This window comes from Melanerpes formicivorus, unplaced genomic scaffold (assembly GCF_026170545.1).
Source record: "Melanerpes formicivorus ecotype bairdi unplaced genomic scaffold, bMelFor1.0.p_v2 SCAF_75, whole genome shotgun sequence".
Lineage (NCBI taxonomy): Eukaryota > Metazoa > Chordata > Aves > Piciformes > Picidae > Melanerpes > Melanerpes formicivorus.
Window position 1 is genome coordinate 365168 of NW_027142427.1, and position 18773 is coordinate 383940.

An 18773-nucleotide genomic window follows, 5' to 3' on the forward strand; every position below is an offset into this window, starting at 1 on the left:
TTCAGATGCGGGGGCTGCTCACACCACCTCAGCCAGCGTCCCCTCAGGTAGCGACTAGCGACACCCCCTCCCCTAAGGCCTGACTGCTGCCGCGCTCCCCGCAGGGAGGTACGGGAACGGCCTTGCCTAGCCTCCCCCCGCGGCAGGACGCGTCCCGCCCCGCTCCCGCGCCTTCTACCACCGACAACTCGTTCCCCGCCGCCAACCGCCTCCAGCCAATCAGAACACAGGACCGGGCGCATTCCCGCCTCCACTACCTTCTCCGGCCCAATCGACGTGCAGTGGAGAAGTGGCTGGTTCGACCAATACAAGCGCGCCCCGGGGAACCAACCGCCAGCGCGCGCGCAGGGGATTTAAAACCGCCAGCGAGCTAATAAACGGTCAGTAGAGCCGCGCAGCCGCAGTACGGAGCCGTTGCCATGACAGCGCGGGGCGACGCTGCCGGGAGGAAGATGGCTGTGGCGTGACGTGAGATTCAAAGTAAACCGACACGGCCGTCCCGGCCGCCTGTTGGACGGCTCCGGCCTTGGCCTTTCCCAGCCCGTGCCCCGAGGCGGGAGCCGCACACACCTCTCCGCTGCCGACCTAGGGCCTGCACCAGGGCACACGTTTGTGCCCACTGCCGGGGCTCCGTGACTGGCTAAGGGGCGTGGCAAGGCCCTCATGGGGCAGACCCTGTGGCAGCGATACGGCCCGGCTGCACCGCCTCAGTCCCGGCGCTGCTCTGGGAGCAAGTTCGCCGGAAAGATAGTGCATTAAACGTTATCCGCTGGGCCGCGAGGAAAGCGCCTTGCGTTACGCCGCACAGCAGCTCCGCGCGGTCCGCACCGGATGGCAGAGCCACAGCTGCCGGCCCCGCGCGCACGTGCCCTGCCCGCCCCGCCCCAGCCGGTCGGCGCGCGCCTCCGCGGACCCGGAAGCACTTTCCCTCAGCAGGGACAGCCCAGCAGCGGGTGCGCGGCGGCGCTTCTGCTTCAGCCACATCCCCAGTCCTGGCTTCAGTGCCCGCTGCTCCCCGCCTGCTCTACGGCCGCCCCCTGGCCGCCGCCCCGACACCGCTGTCCTGCTGCTGCTTCGCCGCCGCCTCCTTCTCCTCATGAAGCCCGTTGTTGTCTTCGTCCTCGGCGGGCCCGGGGCGGGCAAGGGGACGCAGTGCGCTCGCATTGTGGAGGTGAGGGCAGCAAACCCGCCACCGGAGAGGGGGATATGAGGGTGTGACCCGGTGTGCCGCAAGGCTGTGACTGCGGGCGGCTTTGCGGGCACAGCCGTCGGGCACGCTGAGGCCCTACCGGCGAGGTCCGCGCCTCTCCTGGCGGAGTACCGTGTCCCCTTTGCCGGGCCCCGTGCTTTTCTTTAGGTCTGGGCCCTTGTTTGGTGTCGGTCCGGCTCTTGGCGATAAAACAGAAAGTAACTGCTTCGCATTTCCCCGTTAGCCGGTGAAACGACGAGGGCAGCCTCTGCTTCAGCCTCTCCGCTACCCTTCTAGCGCCCCCCGCTCAGGCGGCCCAGCCAGGGGCCGACCCTTTTCCTTCTCCTGCCTTTTGTTTCTTCAGTCCCCTTCCCCGCGATCCCACTTCGTTGGTGGGTCGGCCTGTGCTTGGCATCCGCTCTGGGCAGCGGGACACCTCACCCGTTCGGGATTTGAAGGCCGCCTCATCGTGGCCTTGACGGCGGCAGTTTGGGTAGGGGCACCGGTGCCCGCTGCTCGTGGGAGGGGGACGAGCCCCCGCGGCCCTGGAGCCTGGCAGCCTGGGCGGTGGTCAGACCAGTCTTGTAGCCCAGCCCATGTGGGTGGCTCGGTACATGTCTGCGTGGCCCTGTACACGTCTGCGTGGCCACGTAGGTGATTGCAGGGCTCCAGTCTGTGCCCCTCGGGCTGCCGGTGTTGCGGCCTGGGAGCAGAGGTGATGTGGTTTGCCGTGGTTGGAAATCCATTGACCTCAAATGTATGGGATCAATCTATGTGTCTTCTGTAAATGCAAGAGCCGGTAGGCATTGCAGGGTGTTGGCTTTCTGACCCAGTGCCGTCTCTGTAAGTCGTGAAAGTAAGATGTTAAAACCAGAACTACTTTATTTTCTATGATAGAGGGTGTCCTGACCCCAAAGGTGCTTATAGTTTCATAGTTTCATTCAGGGTTGGAAGGGACCACAAGGATCATCTAGTTCCAACCCCCCTGACATGGGCAGGGACACCCCACACTAGATCAGGCTGGCCAGAGCCTCATCCACCCTGCTCTTAAACACCCCCAGGGATGGGGCCTCGACCACCTCCCTGGACAACCCATTCCAGGGTTTCACCACTCTCATGGTGAAGAACCTCCTCCTCACGTCCAGCCTGAATCTCCCCACCTCCAGCTTCATTCCATTCCCCCTAGTCCTATCACTACCTGCTTAATCTTCTTCTCTCTTTTCAAAAATCCCAGAGCTCATCATACAGGTTGAGAAGACTTTATGTTGTGTTGTTCATATTTTCAATTGCCCCAATACAGTTTTGCAGCCCTTTGAGATAGAGCAGCTATCTAGGGAAGCATAGTGAATGCTGGGTGGTGTAGCACTGTCCTTTTAAAAACCAAAACACCCAGGCATAATTGCACTGTATTCAAGTGGGTAATTATACAGAAGTAGTTAAGGCTCAGCTCTTCCAAATGGGTGTACAATAGATTTGAAACAGTTTTCCCTTCCCTTTCAGAAGTTCTATTTCTTTTTCTTAATGAGACTCATGTAGGGTTAAAGTTTGTTCATACCCACAGGGAAAGACATTAGTAAGAACTATGGCCATACCCATCTTTCTGAAACTGCTGGTGGAAATAAACCCACAGCTCCTGGCACAGGCATGCTTGGTGTGTCATCTGTTCTGGTAATGCCCCGGCAGTGCTGCTGGATGATGCCATTATATCTCAGTCTGTATAACTAAGTTACACAAATTTGGTCCAGACTGAAATTATGCCATTAGGAGTTTAGTTCTAAAGGAATTTAACCTCAAATTATAGACTCTCATTCAAACCACTTTATTCATTAAATTGACTGGTGGAATGAAAGGTTCATAGTGCTCATAAAGGCTTTTTGGTGAGGTCAAGCTCTGCCTCTGGCACATAGCAAACAAATGAGCTTAAATTATATGGGGAATTTTGTAGGTTGTCAATAATGGCTTTCACCAAGCAATGTAGCCTCAGGGCTGAAGTACCTTGTGTGGCCTCTGGCTGGTTTGTAGAACTCTGGCATGATAGGCTAATAAAACTGGCTAAAGACCACTTCATTAGGAGGAGCCACAATGAGTCATTGCTCTTCAAATTGCATTTGCATCTTGAAATTTGAAGAAGAAAGTTAACTTTGCTTGTATGGTACTTATTTTTAAAGCCTGAAAAGGGAAGTCCAGACACTAATAAAGGTAAATTTACTTTTAATTCTGCTAATCCTGTTCACTGCATGAAAGGAAGTTGATTGGAGTCAGTGAGTTGACAGTAGAAAGCACTCAGACCCACTGGCTGCAGTGGACAGCCTTTGTGCTTGCTCGGACACCTCTGTAAGAGCTGCTGCCTAAACTATGAGGTTTTGAGGTGACTGAAAGGAGGAAACTGCTGGAACACTTTAGAGAAGGATACATGGACAGAGACTTTTGGATTAAAAGCAGCAGAGGTTCTGGAGAGCAGCACCTTTGTGAAACAATCATCCTTGGCCTGGCCCTTGGCAGCCACACAGCAAGCCCTAGTGTGGGCAGTTGAGTAACCTCTCCACAGTCAATGCTGCCTTCAGGGTGAAGGTTGTTTGGATTTTAAACCTTGTTGGCAGCTTGCCACAGGGAAAAGGTGCTGTGCTGAGTGATAATAAATTGCCTTCATCCATGTTGTGAATAGACTGAAGAATATTAGTTGACATTTGGAACAAATCTGACCCAGTATCTGGCTATAAATCTGCAGTTTGTGCTGCACAGAGAGTCAGTATGAGCTATAAATATTTCCCAGTTGCTATTTGTGCCAGAGATTTGGGACAGAGGACATCACATGTGGAAGAAGTCTCAGATTGTTGAGGTGAGATCTTACCACTAAAGGCTTTTATTAAAAAACCCAACCCAAGGGTAGCTGTGTTCTGTTGAGTAAAGGGGATATTCCATGCTACCTGGGAATGATTTATCAAAGAAGCATTGTCATCATTTTGCTGATGATGCTTTACATTCCCAGGAGAGGGAAGTGGCTATCACATGTTGTAGGTGAAATACGTGTCTGTTAGATACTACTCTAAATCATAGCTGCTCAATATGTGTGCTGGAGTCCCTCATTCTGCAGAAGGCAAGTATTCATGCCAAATTTTGGGTCAGAATGGAGAAATGAGGGAAGAAGGTGCGATAGCAAGTGGAAATGGGTATTGACACAGTGCAGGAAAGAGCACAGGTAAGCGATTAGGTTACTTTATCTCTACAGATAAGGTTGAAGAAGGAAGCTGAACCGAGTTGTGCTTCTCCGATGTGGAGAGAAGACTCATGTAATTCCACAAACTCTCAAAGTTGTCACTGAAATGCAAATGCAGCAAATCTGCTGCTCTGGACCAGTTCTTCCTATTTAGGAAAGGATGAAGCAGAATTCCCTCTTAAGTTCTTATCCGCTCCCTTCCAGCTTGGCAGATTTACTCCTGAAACCTTCCACAGCTCTGTTAGGAGGAGCTTGCCATCACAGGGACTGTTGCACAGCTGTCGTGTGAGGCAGAGTATTTGAGAAGGTAGTTGAATGATGCTATTTGGAAGCAGGTTCTTGCAATAGCTTTCATGCTTTTGGTGGTATTTGTATCTCCTGTGACTGTGAGATTGTGTGTAGTGCAGAACCAATGTGTCTTATTCCTGACTTTTGAACTTGGCTTATAATACTGTTGTGATAAAGTCAAGGACAAAAATACTTCAGGTCTGCACAAAACTTGCTTTCATGTACTTAAATCTTTACAACCTTTGCCTGAAATGCAAAGCTCTTTGGTTGGTGGGAAAAAATAGCTACTAAATAATTTGTCTTTGAGCTGTATTTTGGTTGTTGTTTTGGCAACGTGATTTTGTGGGGATTGGAGATATGCAAGACATCCCTCTCAGTGTCCCTAAAATATCATTCACCTCCACCACAGCCTTGTCCAGTATGTTTGTGGTTAAATCTAAAATTCCACAAGGTGGGATGCTGACCCTTCTCCGTTTATAGGAGTGTGAGTTAATATTGAGTTGGAAGAAGCTGTTAAGTTGCTTTGGGATATATGATAAAGCAAAGGAGAACTTCCTCTATGAGAAACACTCCTGAAAGTGGCAATTAATTTCCAGTTGTGTTGTCTTTTGTTAATTGCCTTCTGGAAGTCCACTGAGAGACTGTGTTAACTTCCTTCAAATAAAAGCATTTTTAAAATGGTTTGCTTTAAACCCAGCTTCTGAGATCCCTTTCACAAATGCCAAGTGTTGGCATTCTGCTTAGCCTTAAGTTTCTCAGAGTTGTTGTTTTTTCAAATACAGGCTGATGTTTCTGAACTGGGGGAGCTTTTAAAACACAGGGAGTGATCATTTCAATCTATTCCCTGAAGATTTAGCTCTTCCATTTTGCAGAACACTGGACACTGAATTTTTGACTTGCCCATCCATACTGGGTGCCTTTTACTGAGCTCAGCGTTCCTGAAGCAGTGGGACACTCAATTTGCCCTCCATTCTCTGAGGGCACTGTTAGTGTACCAGAACAAGAGGGCACAGTCTCAGGCTGCACCAGGGGAGGTTTAGGTTGGATGTTAGGAAGAAGTTCTATACAGAGAGAGTGATTGCACATTGGAATGTGCTGCCTGGGGAGGTGATGGAGTCGCTGTCATTGGAGGTGTTCAGGAGGAGACTTGATGGGGTGCTTGGTGCCATGGGTTAGTTGTTTAGGTTGGTTGGATTGGTTGATGGGTTGGACATGGTGATCTTGAAGATCTCTTCCAACCTGGTTTATTCTATGTAATTCCTTTGTGTGTTTCCTTTTGTTAATGTGGGCTTTTGTTTGTTTGTTTTTTTCCCTCCCCCAGAGGCAAGAGAATATTTCAAACTAAGAAAATGTGGGGGTGTTATTTTTTAATTGGAATAAGCAATCAGAAGGTTTTGACCCCAAAATATTCATTCCATGTGCTAATTGCTATAGGACAGACCAAACTTGCTACAAGCTCTGTAGGCTTAAACAGAACTCCAAAGGCTGCAGGCTGTGCATAGTGCTGTTTTAACTAGTTCTTAAATGGGTTTATGTACAAAGTTTAGTCTCAAAGGTTGCACAAGATGTGACAGGCCAGAACTAGGGCAATAAAAGTTTATATTTTATTTGTTTAGATCTTAAGCCCTCTGACTTTCATTTTCAGGGTGACAATGATTGGCCAAGATAGGAGTCAAGGTCAAAGTAGTAATTTGTGTTTCTCTTACTTTTTCTTGGCTTCTGCTCACTTAAGGAAGTCTCAAGCTGTGTGCTTAGTGAAGAGATGTGTGGCTGGCCCTCACAGGGCTGAATCAGAAGCAAACCTTGTGCCCCTTGAAGCTGGCAGTGAGAGGAGTCTCAGCAGCAGCTGCTGCACGCCACTGATGTGTTGTTACTGCCTGGAGAAGATTGCTGGGGCAGGCACTACCTTACTCAAGTGTGACACAGATATGAGTCATGAATTTTCACTTGTTTTCATCTGTTTGGTGTATTTACTGAAACAAAGCCTGTTCTGTCTGCGGAGTTGAAGTTGCAAATCCCCAGCTGACTGAAGCAAGCTAGAAGGACAGGGGAGAGAAGGGCATCCCAGGGAGCACTGGATTGTAATTTGGAGATGTGAAGCACACAGCTTGCATGTCCTGGTTTGCCCTGCTGAATGAGGACTGATGTACCAGGCCAGTGTGAGACAAGAGGCCAGCAAAATTTTGTTCTGCTCTCTACAGTACTGCTAAGTGCTGAGTAACACCTGTCAGATGGGATTGATGGGAATCTGAGAGTTCCTTTCCACATCACTGTTTGGTTTTAATCTTTTTTTATCTTCTTGTAAGCATAGGAGAAAGATGTCCACAGTGGTGCTGAAGACAGCTGACTCTTATCTTTTTTCATTCTGTTAGTTTCTGTAAGAGATTTGGATTCTGGCTCTCCAAATATAAATAATTATATAATTATTATTATCTATTATATAATCATAATTATAAAAATTATATAATATACACCTATAAATACAGGTTTTAAAATAAGGGGAACTTGGGTAATAGAATCATAGAATCAGTCAGGGTTGGAAGGGACCACAAGGATCATCTAGTTCCAACCCCCCTGCCATGGGCAGGGACACCCCACACTAGATCAGGCTGGCCAGAGCCTCAGCCAGCCTGGCCTTAAACACCTCCAGGGACGGGGCCTCAACCACCTCCCCTGGACAACCCATTCCAGGGTTTCACCACTCTCATGGTAAAGAACTTCCTCCTCACATCCAGCCTGAATCTCCCCACCTCCAGCTTCATTCCATTCCCCCTAGTCCTATCCCTACCTGATATCCTGAGAAGTCCCTCCCCAGCCTTCTTGTAGGCCCCCTTCAGATACTGGAAGGCCACAATTAGGTCACCTGGGAGCCTTCTCTTCTCCAGTGAACAGCCCCAACTCCTTCAGTCTGTCCTCATAGGAGAGGTGCTCCAGCCTTCTGATCATATAGGAACTTACTGATTTAATCTTTTATTCTACTTGGAGCAGAGCACACCAGTCCATCAGCCTAACAGGAAATATTATCTATGGAATAAGTTTTAGAAGAGTTGATTTTTATACTTTCTTTATTTCTTCTGTATAATCTAAATCTCTGTTCAGATTGTAAAGGCTTTGCATCCAAGTATTTGGGGGGGCGGGGGAAGCTAACCTAGTTTCTATTTCAGGTCTTCCTTCCAGCCTGACACGATGAATCTATCATTCATGCATCCTTCAAAACTGGAGAAACTGCTTTTTCATTGTTTGGCAGCCCCTGCACTGCTCCCTTTCTGATTTTGAAGGAGAAGAATTAGGCAGCAGTTGCCACAAGTCATGTTCTGGGGATTGCATCAAGATGTACTTGGCACTGCTGGCAAGTCATGCTGGCACAGTGCAAACCTTGGCAAGATGTCAGAGTATTTTGCCCCATATTTTTTTTTGTGTGCAGTTACATCAGAGTCTCCTTTGTGAATTCTTGGGGAGGGGACAGTTTGCTGCAGTTCAGGACACTTGCTGAGGGTTTGTCTCACCTGAGCTGAGAGAAAACTTTGCGTCCTGTACGCTGTGATTAAAGCTGGCAAGGGTAGCGTGAGCACCACATCTCTGAAGCCTTCTGTGTGTGGAGCAGCAGCCAAGCCTTTCTCTGTGCTTGTTTGCTTTGTTTAAACTGATGTGTTTTCTTTGGCTCTCAACTCAGCACAGTTAACAAATAGATGTTTTGCCCCTGAAGGAGAGGTTTGTTTTTCTTATTGCCTGGTTAATCCATTCTGAAGGTTACTCCAGAATGCAGTTTGCTATTATCTGAAACAAGTCTATTTGATACAGCAGCACTTTGAAACCACTTCTTTTACTTCCCTGTTCAGCTGTTAAAAGCTATTTTAGTTTGCTGTGGCAAAAGACAGAGAATTCCAAAACTCGCCTGACTTGGATTTTGTTTTCATGCATGAGAAGGGAAATGCCAAGGCAAATGAAATGGTTTGGTAATCCTCTAAACCCTGAAGGATTATATTTTCCTCCTGTTTTCTCCTTTTGTAGGAACCTGATGTTAAAAATAATGTTGTCCTTTAACTTCAGCAAGAAGAACCACATTCATTTAGGGTAGAGCAGAGCAAAGTTTCTTGCTTATGAGGGGGAGATTTATTCTGGTTTATGGCTTCTGGACTCCACAGTCAATGTTTAGATTTGCAATTAAATAGGCATATCCGAATGCGAGGCACATTAAAGCAGGAGGACAGTGAGCTTGCAGAGGATGTCCCTGGAGCTTTTTCTTCACAGTTATTTGGAGCAAAATCTTGCTTCCTTTTTGTTGTTTGTTGTTTTGGGGTTTGTTTGGGGTTTTTTTTGCCAGCTGTGTACAGAGTTGTGGAGATTGAGGTAATTATATCCCTTCTTAAATTAGGACTATGGCAGAACTAACTTTCCACGCTTTTGCGGATGCAATTGGGAAGCGGCTGAAATGTTTTTGGAGTCACTTAGTGGGTTGTGTAATGTTTCTGTTGTACTTAGTCCAGTAGCCAAGTTTTTAAATCCCAAGTTCCCAGCCTTAGGAAGTGTGTAGTCATGTTACTGTGCTGCTCAGGCACCTTTTCCTGAAATTTGCTTTGGATGTTGCTGCAACCAAGCTGATAACCCTGAAGTTTTTTGCTGCTACGTGTTTATGGCAACTTTAGGCTGAGTGTGTATAGGTGTACTCTGCCACAGCAACCCCATGCAGTGCTGCAGGCTGGGATCAGAGTGGCTGGAGAGTGGCCAGGTAGAGAGGGACCTGGGAGTGCTGGTCGATGGTAGGCTGAACATGAGCCTGCAATGTGCCCAGGCAGCCAAGAGGGCCAATGGCATCCTGGCCTGCAGGAACAGTGTGGCCAGCAGGAGCAGGGAGGTCATTCTGTCCCTGTACACTGCACTGGTTAGGCTGCACCTTGAGTCCTGTGTCCAGTTCTGGGCCCCTCAGTTTAGGAAGGAGGTTGACTTGCTGGAACGAGTCCAGAGAAGAGCAACAAAGCTGGGGAGGGGTTTGGAACACAAGCCCTATGAGGAGAGCCTGAGGGAGGTGGGGTTGCTTAGCCTGGAGAGGAGGAGACTCAGGGGTGATCTTATTACTCTCTACAGCTACCCTGAAGGGAGGTTGTAGACAGGCAGATGTTGGTCTCTTCTCCCAGGCAGCCAGTGTCAGAACAAGAGGGGACAGTTTCAGGCTGCGTAGGGGAGGTTTAGACTGGCTGTTAGGAAGAAGTTCTACACAGAGAGAGTGATTGCCCATTGGAATGGGCTGCCCAGTGAGGTGGTGGAGTCACCATCATTGGAGCTGTTTAGGAGGAGACTTGATGGGGTGCTTGGTGCCATGGGTTAGTTGTTTAGGTGGGTTGGATTGGTTGATGGGCTGGACACGATGATTTTGAAGGTCCCATCCAACCTGGTTTATTCTATTCTATGGGCATAGAGCTGGCTTAGGTAATCACCAGGGCAATATCTTTATTGCCTGTTGTTGTGATCTATTATTTGATCAGGGAACATAGTACACTTGGTTAGTTTTATGATGGTGTTAAATGGCCTGAGGAAATGATTGTTTTCTGCTCTTGAAATTTCCTTTGTAACCCTGTGTTTATCTTTGCTAAGAGTGTATTTGTATGCTTGCACTGAGTGTATTTATGATGGTAAATACCATCATAATAATTCTGTGCTAGCAACTGGTTTTAGGGTGTGGTTTGGGGTGAAATAAGAGTAATGGTGTTTGCTGTTTTCTTACATACTGATATGAAATTGCTAGATTTGGGCTTGATCTCTGCTCTCTTCCTGTTTACTGAACATGGTGTGACATAAGGTGGCAGCAGTCTAGCTGTTTGCCTTCATCTGCCATGCCATTGTTAGGAGGAGGCCCTAGCTTCCTCCAAGGGCTGCCATCCCAGTTTGTCACATTCATCCCAGGGAAGGAGGTAGCAGGGGCAGGCATGCAGGGCTGGTTTTGGAGGAGTCAATTTGTAGGACTGTTTGTGTAACTGTGGTATTGGATGCAGAGTTGCAAGTGAGCTGAGCAAGGTAGAGGAGGAGGCTGGTGCCAGAACCACAATAGGAACATAAGGGCGTAGAGTAGAATAGAATACAATAGAATTAACCAAGTTGGAAAAGGCTTTGAGATCATTGAGTCCAACCTATCACCCAACACCATCTCATCAACTAAACCATGGCACCAAGTGCCTCATCCAGTCTCTTCCTAAACACTTCCAGTGATGGTGACTCCACCACCTCCCTGGGCAGCACATTCCAATGGCCAGTCTCTCTGTGAAGAATTTCTTCCTAACATCCAGTCTGAACCTCCCCTGGCACAGCTTGAGACTGTGTCCTCTTGCGCTGGTGCTGGTTGCCTGGGAGAAGAGACCAACTCCCACCTGGCTACAACCTCCCTTCAGGTAGTTGTAGACAGCAAGAAGGTCTCCCCTGAGCCTCCTCTTCTCCAGGCTAAGCAACCCCAGCTCTCTCAGCCTATTCTCATAGGGCTTGTGCTCCAAACCCCTCCCCAGCTTTGTTGCCCTTCTCTGGACACCTTCCAGCAACTCAACATCTTTCCTAAACTGAGGGGCTCAGAACTAGACACAGGACTCAAGGTGTGGCCTAACCAGTGCTGAGTCCAGGGGCACAATGACCTCCCTGCTCCTGCTGGCCACACTGTTCCTGATACAGGCCAGGATGCCATTGTCCTTCTTGGCCACCTGGGCACACTGCTGGCTTATGTTCAGCCAGCTGTCAACCAATACCCCCAGGTCCCTCTCTACCTGGCTGCTCTCCAGCCACTCTGTCCCCAGCCTGTAGCACTGCCTGGGGTTGTTGTGACCGAAGTGCAGCACCTGGCACTTGGACTTGCTGAATGTTTCACCCAAGCATCTCCCTACTGTTTGGCTTTCCGTGTGTGCAGCGTGCGCTGCGTTATCACTGCGCTCTAATGGAACAGATCCATCACTAGGAAGATGCTATTCCCTGTGTTCTTCTGTTGCAATGCAAAGATCCCTGGGGTTGGCACTCTTGGCTGCCATTACCTTTGCACGTATCCTGGTTCAAAGGAGTCTCTGCTGCTTGTTGTGCCCGTTTCAGAAGTACGGCTACACGCACCTTTCCGCCGGGGACCTCCTGCGCGACGAACGGAAACGGCCAGGCTCACAGTACGGAGAGCTCATCGAGAACTACATTAAGGAGGGGGAGATTGTGCCCGTTGAAATAACAATCAGCTTGCTGAAGAGGGTAAGGAAAGGGCGGTTTCTTTGCTGGTTCACTCTTGAGGGCTAAGCAGCAGAGTGGCTGTATCCTGGAAGAATTGCCTTCCCTCTGGTGTGAGCAGCATGAAAGGGCAGACGCTTAGGTGCACGTTACACAGAGGGCTTCTCTCAGCAGTTATTCATGTTTCTTTCTGGCAGCTTGGAGGGCTGCAGGTGATGGCCTCTGAGACCTGAGGATTTGTGGGAATGGATTGATTTTACTTCTATTTTCTCAGGGGCTCTAGGGAAGTCAGTAAAACTCCTTCTCACTTCCATTAGCTGGCTTTTAGACCATGTGGTGGTTCTAAACAATGAAATCGTTCAGACTCATCATTAGTTTTCCTTTTTTACACCCCATAGTGATTTGTTTATATTTTGTCTACTTATCTGCTCCAAATCTGTAACAACATTTGAAAGGCATTGCTTAAAACTACCACAGACCTGCTGGTCAGCTGAGTTGTAGTTGAGTGGAGGGTGGGAGGCCTTAAGGGTACTAAGTAGCCAGGAGAAAGAGAAGGTCACCTGCTAATGTGGAAGGGAAAACTTTAGCCTTGAATATGTGTCTAGGAAAAGAATCAGAGCATCTCCTTTAGGACAGAAAAGGCTTCTGTTGCCCATGGCACTGCATTCTAGTGGAGTTCTTCCATTGGAATTAACTCTAGATTAGGGATATTTTGGCACCTTTTGTTGTATAACAACTTTAAATTAATTAACTTCAAAGCTGGAGTTGGGTCTTAAGATATTTTGAGCTCTATGGAACAGTGAATTCAGTTTGAAAGCAGGCTCTTTGGGTGCATCAGTGAAGTAATTAGTGTGTATTGAAGGTGAAACAAAACTGGATTTTGTGAATGGGTAATAATCCTAAACTGACTGCTTCTCATTTTACCATGTCAGCATTTGGGGGAGGGGGGGTGTGTAATTTAATAAGTAGATAAATGCTTGTATGTGCAGGAGATGGTGAATTGAATTCTCTCTTTATCAGGCTATGGATCAAACAATGGCTGCCAATTCCCAGAAGAACAAGTTCTTGATTGATGGGTTTCCCAGGAATGAAGATAATCTTCAAGGCTGGAAGAAGACTATGGATGGAAAGGCAGATGTTTCTTTTGTTCTCTTTTTTGATTGTGACAATGAGGTAATGAAGTTTATCTGTCTAGTAACTTCCTTTTTTGGGCTATAAGATGAGAATCATTCCAGAACAAAAGACTGTCATGCAGCAAATGGACCGATAGAATAGAATAGATGTAAAGGTAGAAGGAAAAACTTAGTATCATAGTATCAGTCAGGGTTGGAAGGGACCACAAGGGTCATCTAGTTCCAACCCCCCTGCCATGGGCAGGGACACCCCACACTACATCAGGCTGGCCAGTGCCCCGTCCAGCCTGGGCTTAAACACCTCCAGGGATGGGGCCTCAACCACCTCCCTGGCCAACCCATTCCAGGGTTTCACCACTCTCATGGGGAAGAACTTCCTCCTCACATCCAGCCTGAATCTCCCCCCCCCCAGCTTCATTCCATTCCCCCTAGTCCTATCCCTACCTGAGATCCTGAGAAGTCCCTCCCCAGCCTTCTTGTAGGCCCCCTTCAGATACTGGAAGGGCCACAATTAGGTCACCTCAGAGCCTTCTCTTCTGCAGACTGAACAGCCCCAACTCCTTCAGTCTGTCCTCATAGGAGAGGTGCTCCAGCCCTCTGCTCATCCTCATGGCCGTTCTTGGGGCACTTGGTCTGTGCTTCTCAAGGAATTTGTTCTGGCAGCTTGATTTTTTGCAGATGAAGAGCTGCGTGGTTTTGAAATGGGCCTTTGGGATAGCCACATGCAAATAAAGCTGGAGTGTGTCCAGAGAAGGGCCATGAGGATGAGCAGAGGGCTGGAGCATCTCTCCTGTGAGGACAGACTGATGGAGTTGGGGCTGTTCAATCTGCAGAAGACAAGGCTCTGAGGAGACTTCATTGTGGCCTTCCAGGATCTGAAGGGGGCCTACAAGAAAGCTGAGGAAGGACTATTTAGGGTGTCAGGTAATGATAGGACTAGGGGGAATGGACCGAAACTAGAAATGGATAGATTTAGATTGGATGCTAGGAACAAGTTCTTCCCCATGAGGGTGATGACACACTGGAACAGGTTGCCCAAGGAGGTGGTGGAAGCCTCATCCCTGGAGGTTTTTAAGGCCAGGCTGGATGTGGCTCTGAGCAACTTGATCTAGTGTGAGAGGACCCTGCCCATGGCAGGGAGGTTGGAACTAGATGATCCTTGAGGTCCCTTCCAACCCCAACAATTCTGTGATTTATGAAATACTGAAGGCAGTTGCAGTCTTAAGGAAAATTGATGAAAGCTTGAAGCACATTGTGTATAACTGTTTGGTCAATGTTCAGAAAACATTCCTCTGTTTATTCTTGGTGGTGTTTAATCCAAAATGAACTTGATGGCAATGTCTGCTTTGATTTTAAAGTGCTGCCAACAGCAGTCTGTATTTTTCTAGTGAAGAGCTGTGCTATGGGATGGCCAGTAATCCACGTTTTATTAGGCTCATCATTAGATTACAAGGGCATTTTGACAGTGATACATTGCATTCATTTAATGAGTGCCCTGATATGCTGTCTTTTTAATATGTCCATGCCCTTGAGGCATAAAAACTGATACCACAATCCCACAGTATAACTTAGGTTGGAAAGGACCTCGAGGATCATCGAGTCCAACCTATCAACACACACCCCATGACTAGACCATGGCACCAAGTGCCTTGAGCTAAGTTTTTTCCTTTTACTCTGGTTCCCAGTTCCCTGAGTCTGAGTTCTGGTTTTTACCTTTTGTTTTTACTTAAGTGCAGTTATATTTAAATCTGAAAGAACAAGTGAGAGGTTAGGTTTTCTATTTTGAAACTCAAATAGCCTTTTTAATCTTATATTCCACTTTGTGACATGTTAATTTTGGGGACTCTCTTTGTTTTATGGGTTTTTTTTCCCCACTAGATCTAAAACCAGACAACAGTGCCTTCATGATCTTGTGTGGCTTCTTGCCCTGTGATTTTTCAATCATTGTCCTGCTGCATGAGCAGGACAAATGTGTTCATGAAGTGTACGTATGTCAGCGTGTTCCTTACTGAACTTTGTTTCAAAGCTTAGTTCGTTGGGCAGCTTACTGTGGCTGGGTTTTTAATTCTTCCTTAGATTTTGAGCTGTTTATTTTCATAGTATCAGTAGCATAGTATCAGTCAGGGTTGGAAGGGACCACAAGGATCATCTAGTTCCAACCCCCCTGCCATGGGGAGGGACACCCCACACTAGATCAGGCTGGCCAGAGCCTCATCCAGCCTGGTCTTAAAACACCTCCAGGGACGGGGCCTCGACCACCTCCCTGGACAACCCATTCCAGGGCTTCACCACTCTCATGGTGAAGAACTTCCTCCTCACGTCCAGCCTGAATTTCTGTTGTGTTCCTGCCTTCAAGGCAGCATCTTGTGTTCCTGGTTGTGCTCATCCTTCTGATGTGTTTTGCAGATTTGTGTTGGCCGCTGCCTCGAGAGAGGCAAGAGCAGCGGCAGGAGTGATGATAATCGTGAGAGTCTGGAAAAGAGGTACTACCTTCAAACCTTCTGAGTTCCCTTCTCTTTCTGTTTGACTGTGTAATGACTTGATCCCCTGTGCTGTCTCCTAGAATCCATACGTATCTGCAGTCTACTAAGCCTATCATAGAATTGTATGAGCGAATGGGGAAAGTCAGAAAAGTGGATGCCTCTAAATCTGTCGATGAAGTAAGTATGGAAGCCAAAAAGCCATGAGGGTGATGGTGGCAGAGTACAGATTCCTGCCATTCTTCTGGGATGTGTGTATGTGTGGTTAGTCTTCTGATTAAGCACTGATGTGTATTACTGAGGGAGGTTGTGGAAAACGCTCTGACTCTTCAAGAACTGATTAGGATGTCAGTGGCTTCAAGAAGTCGATTAGTTCTGCTTGAACATGAGCAGCACCAAACACCCTTTCAGTGTTTCTGTGTGGAACAGTGTCTTGTCTTTTTCCACTTTCATGAGCTTTTGCCTTTCTGAAGTAATGCTGCTCTTCTGTCTGAGTTTCCCAGAGCTGATGCCAGTTTCTCTGTTAAAGAGTTCCTGTGAATGTTCGAAGCAAACCCATTTCTTTTTTAAAGGAGCTGTCAATTCTTGTGTGTGTTGATTTAACTTGAAGCAACTGTTTGGCTCACACTTCACAGACTCTAATAATTATTCTTCTTTCTCTTTTTTTTAGGTCTTTGAAAAAGTTGTGCAGATTTTTGACAAAGAAGGCTAATTCCCCAGCTCGAAAGTGGTTTCAACTTGTGCTTGAATCTTGCTTGAATAGCTGCTGCTGCAGTCCACTCTTTGTAATTGTTTTAAAAGATCTTTTTAAATTGGGTTGGTTTTTTTTTTTTCCACATATCTAATGATGATTGGGGAAAGCAGTCACTAACAAACAGATCTGGTTTTTAAATAGGAGATCATTTCTTGTTGGCTAGAGTGTATAAACTTCAGGGTTCTTCGTTAGCACAGGTTCACTCACATGGCAAAAACACAGTTAAAACATCTCTCTGAAGAGACTGTTCTGTGCCTGTTGTGGGCATCCCTTCTTACTCTTCTTGCCATACTTGATTTTTTCAGATGCTTGGACCAAGTTCAGCAGAAACCTTTTTTTTTCAGGGTGTAAGTTTGTCACAAAGTTCCCAGCTCTTCCCAAACCTGAGTTCTGTAAGTCAAGGTACACTTAGCAGGAGAATCTATTTTAGTAGTTCTCAGAAATCTATTTAAGCTGCTGTTCAGCAATAGACACACAAAGTACTTGATGGAAAGTGGTGCTTTCTTGTGACTCTGGATGTTAAACTGTCTTGCAAGCTCTTGAGGACCTGGATAACGTGGCCCCGGGTTTTACCTTGTCTTCATTTGCAAAAGGTTAAGAATGTAATGTCAAAGTCAGGTCAGTATTTGCATACTCATTGATTTTTAAATGGTAGCTACACTCTCAATTGCAGCATGGCCTGCAGAAGGTGGCAGGACTCTTAAGTGGTGCACAAGGAGGAAAATCTCACAACAGTTCTGTCTTCTGTAACAAGTGGAAGGGATTTTCTGTGTTGTTGTTATTATTATTGAGATACTGTGTTACTGAGTGCTCTCAGGTTTGTTACCTGGGGGGAATGCTTTTATGGTGAAACCAGTGAATTTGTTTCCCTAAGAGTGTATGATTTTTAACAGCTGTCTGATTGAAAAGATTGTGAATTCTTGCACTTTTGTTGTGATGTGTTCAGTTGAGGGGAAAGATTCCTGCAAGGGGGGGGGGGGGGGTGGAAAGAAAAAGTTCAATTCCTTTTAAACCAGTTGGGTCCTGTTTCCTAATGTAGCCAAGTACAGTCAGCAGCAAGAGCTGGAATGAGCAGATAACCCTCTGAAACAAACTGGTTTAAATGTTTGCACAGATGTGGTGTCATTCTGCCTTTTTGTTTCAAGTAACCTTTCTCTCTCCCCTGTACGCTGTGCTGGGTCTGTGGGGGCCCGACTGTGCATTCTTTGCATGCCCTAAGCTTTCACTGAGGCTTGAAGATGAGTGTTTTGACTAATGTCAGTAATAGAGTGGCTCTTCCTGCACTGGCCAACACTGTAACTGATTTGTGATACACACATGGATGTTGCAAATTCCAAGGAATTGCAGTTTGAAGCCCTTGGGGTTCAGCTTTTCTCTGCTGATGACTTTATTTTGGAAAAGCTTTAGATGAAGCCCAGCTTCTAATTAGAATCAAACATGTTGGTCCTCATCCTGCAATCTGATCTGTGCAGGCAGATTTGTGTTTGCCTGAATCCTCATCTCGCTGAGGGTCTTTTCTCCAGCGTAGTACTTGTTCAAACAACAGACTCAGCACAAATTGCAGTTTACTACTGCAGACCATATGGACCAGGGCTGCTTCTGTGAGTTTGGGAGGCTAATGCTTTCACTGTATGAATTTCCTTTCAAAAGAAAGAAAACACAAATCATGGAATCTAATTCTAACTGCCTAAGTATGCTGACATAGGATAGGCTCCAGTAAAACTGCATGTGTTGATATGAAGGTTAGAATTGGGGCTGGGGGTGGGGGGTGGTTGGCCAAAAGACTTCAAACAGGATTCTTTAACCTCATTAGAGAGATTCAATTATCTTTTGTTTCAAAGTTACTGGTTTTTACAAGTTCTGCTCAGAATGGAGTGTCTGTTTTCTCTCAGCATATACTTTTCTGTGTACTCAAGTGCTGAAACAAAAGGGGGAAAAACCAAACCTTTGGAGCAAGTTTTCCAGTGAAAACCAATTGTTTTGGCAGTACTGAACTTGGAGTGGATTGTATGGTGTCTGTGCAAAGACTAGACTCTCTCTTTTTTTTTTGTCCTTTTATTTATTGAAGATGCCATTGAAATGTGTTACCAATTCTTTCAAGTCAGGTTTATGATTGAAATAAAGATTAAAGGCAATATGCCAACGTGTTGTCTCTGTTTCGCAGCAAAACTGTACAAAGAGTTTGAGGAGATGCAATAAATTTTGTTCTGTGGCTTAATATGAGTGCTTGGCTTGCAGTAATCTGTCACAAGGGGTGCTTCTCATCTGTATCTGCCTACAGGAAGTGTGTGCTTATTTGTGTTAGATGCCTTGCATGGGGGTGTATGCACAGGTATCTGTAGGAAAGTTCCATTTTTGCCATCAAAACTGATGTCCTGAAGACCCTGTTAGGTACAGGATAAAATCAGGCAAACACCTGTGGAACTGGTGCCTTTTCTTGACCATATAAGTGTATTAAATCATTCTCTTGGTATAGCTCTGCTGTGTTTGGCACACCTAAGAGAGAAAGGGGAGCCCAGTTCTGGGC

General features: G+C 46.7%; 1 protein-coding gene across 1 annotated transcript; it reads left to right on the forward strand.

The window, feature by feature from the left end:
- The first annotated feature begins 927 nt into the window (after positions 1–927).
- CMPK1 (cytidine/uridine monophosphate kinase 1) lies at positions 928–18464 on the forward strand. Its single transcript, XM_068163817.1, has 6 exons — positions 928–1171; positions 11757–11903; positions 12900–13052; positions 15419–15495; positions 15576–15672; positions 16163–18464. Exons 1-6 carry the CDS (start codon positions 1097–1099, stop codon positions 16202–16204), a joined length of 591 nt encoding a protein of 196 aa, XP_068019918.1. The 5' UTR covers positions 928–1096; the 3' UTR covers positions 16205–18464.
- Positions 18465–18773: the final 309 nt, after the last annotated feature.

Bases quoted from the DNA above. Each gene is read 5' to 3' on its own strand.
- CMPK1 (XM_068163817.1), top strand. From the start codon at position 1,097: ATGAAGCCCGTTGTTGTCTTCGTCCTCGGCGGGCCCGGGGCGGGCAAG. The intron at 1,172-11,756 runs GTGAGGGCAGCA...TGCCCGTTTCAG, and splicing joins AGTGCGCTCGCATTGTGGAG to AAGTACGGCTACACGCACCT. The intron at 13,053-15,418 runs GTAATGAAGTTT...TGTGTTTTGCAG, and splicing joins TTTTTGATTGTGACAATGAG to ATTTGTGTTGGCCGCTGCCT.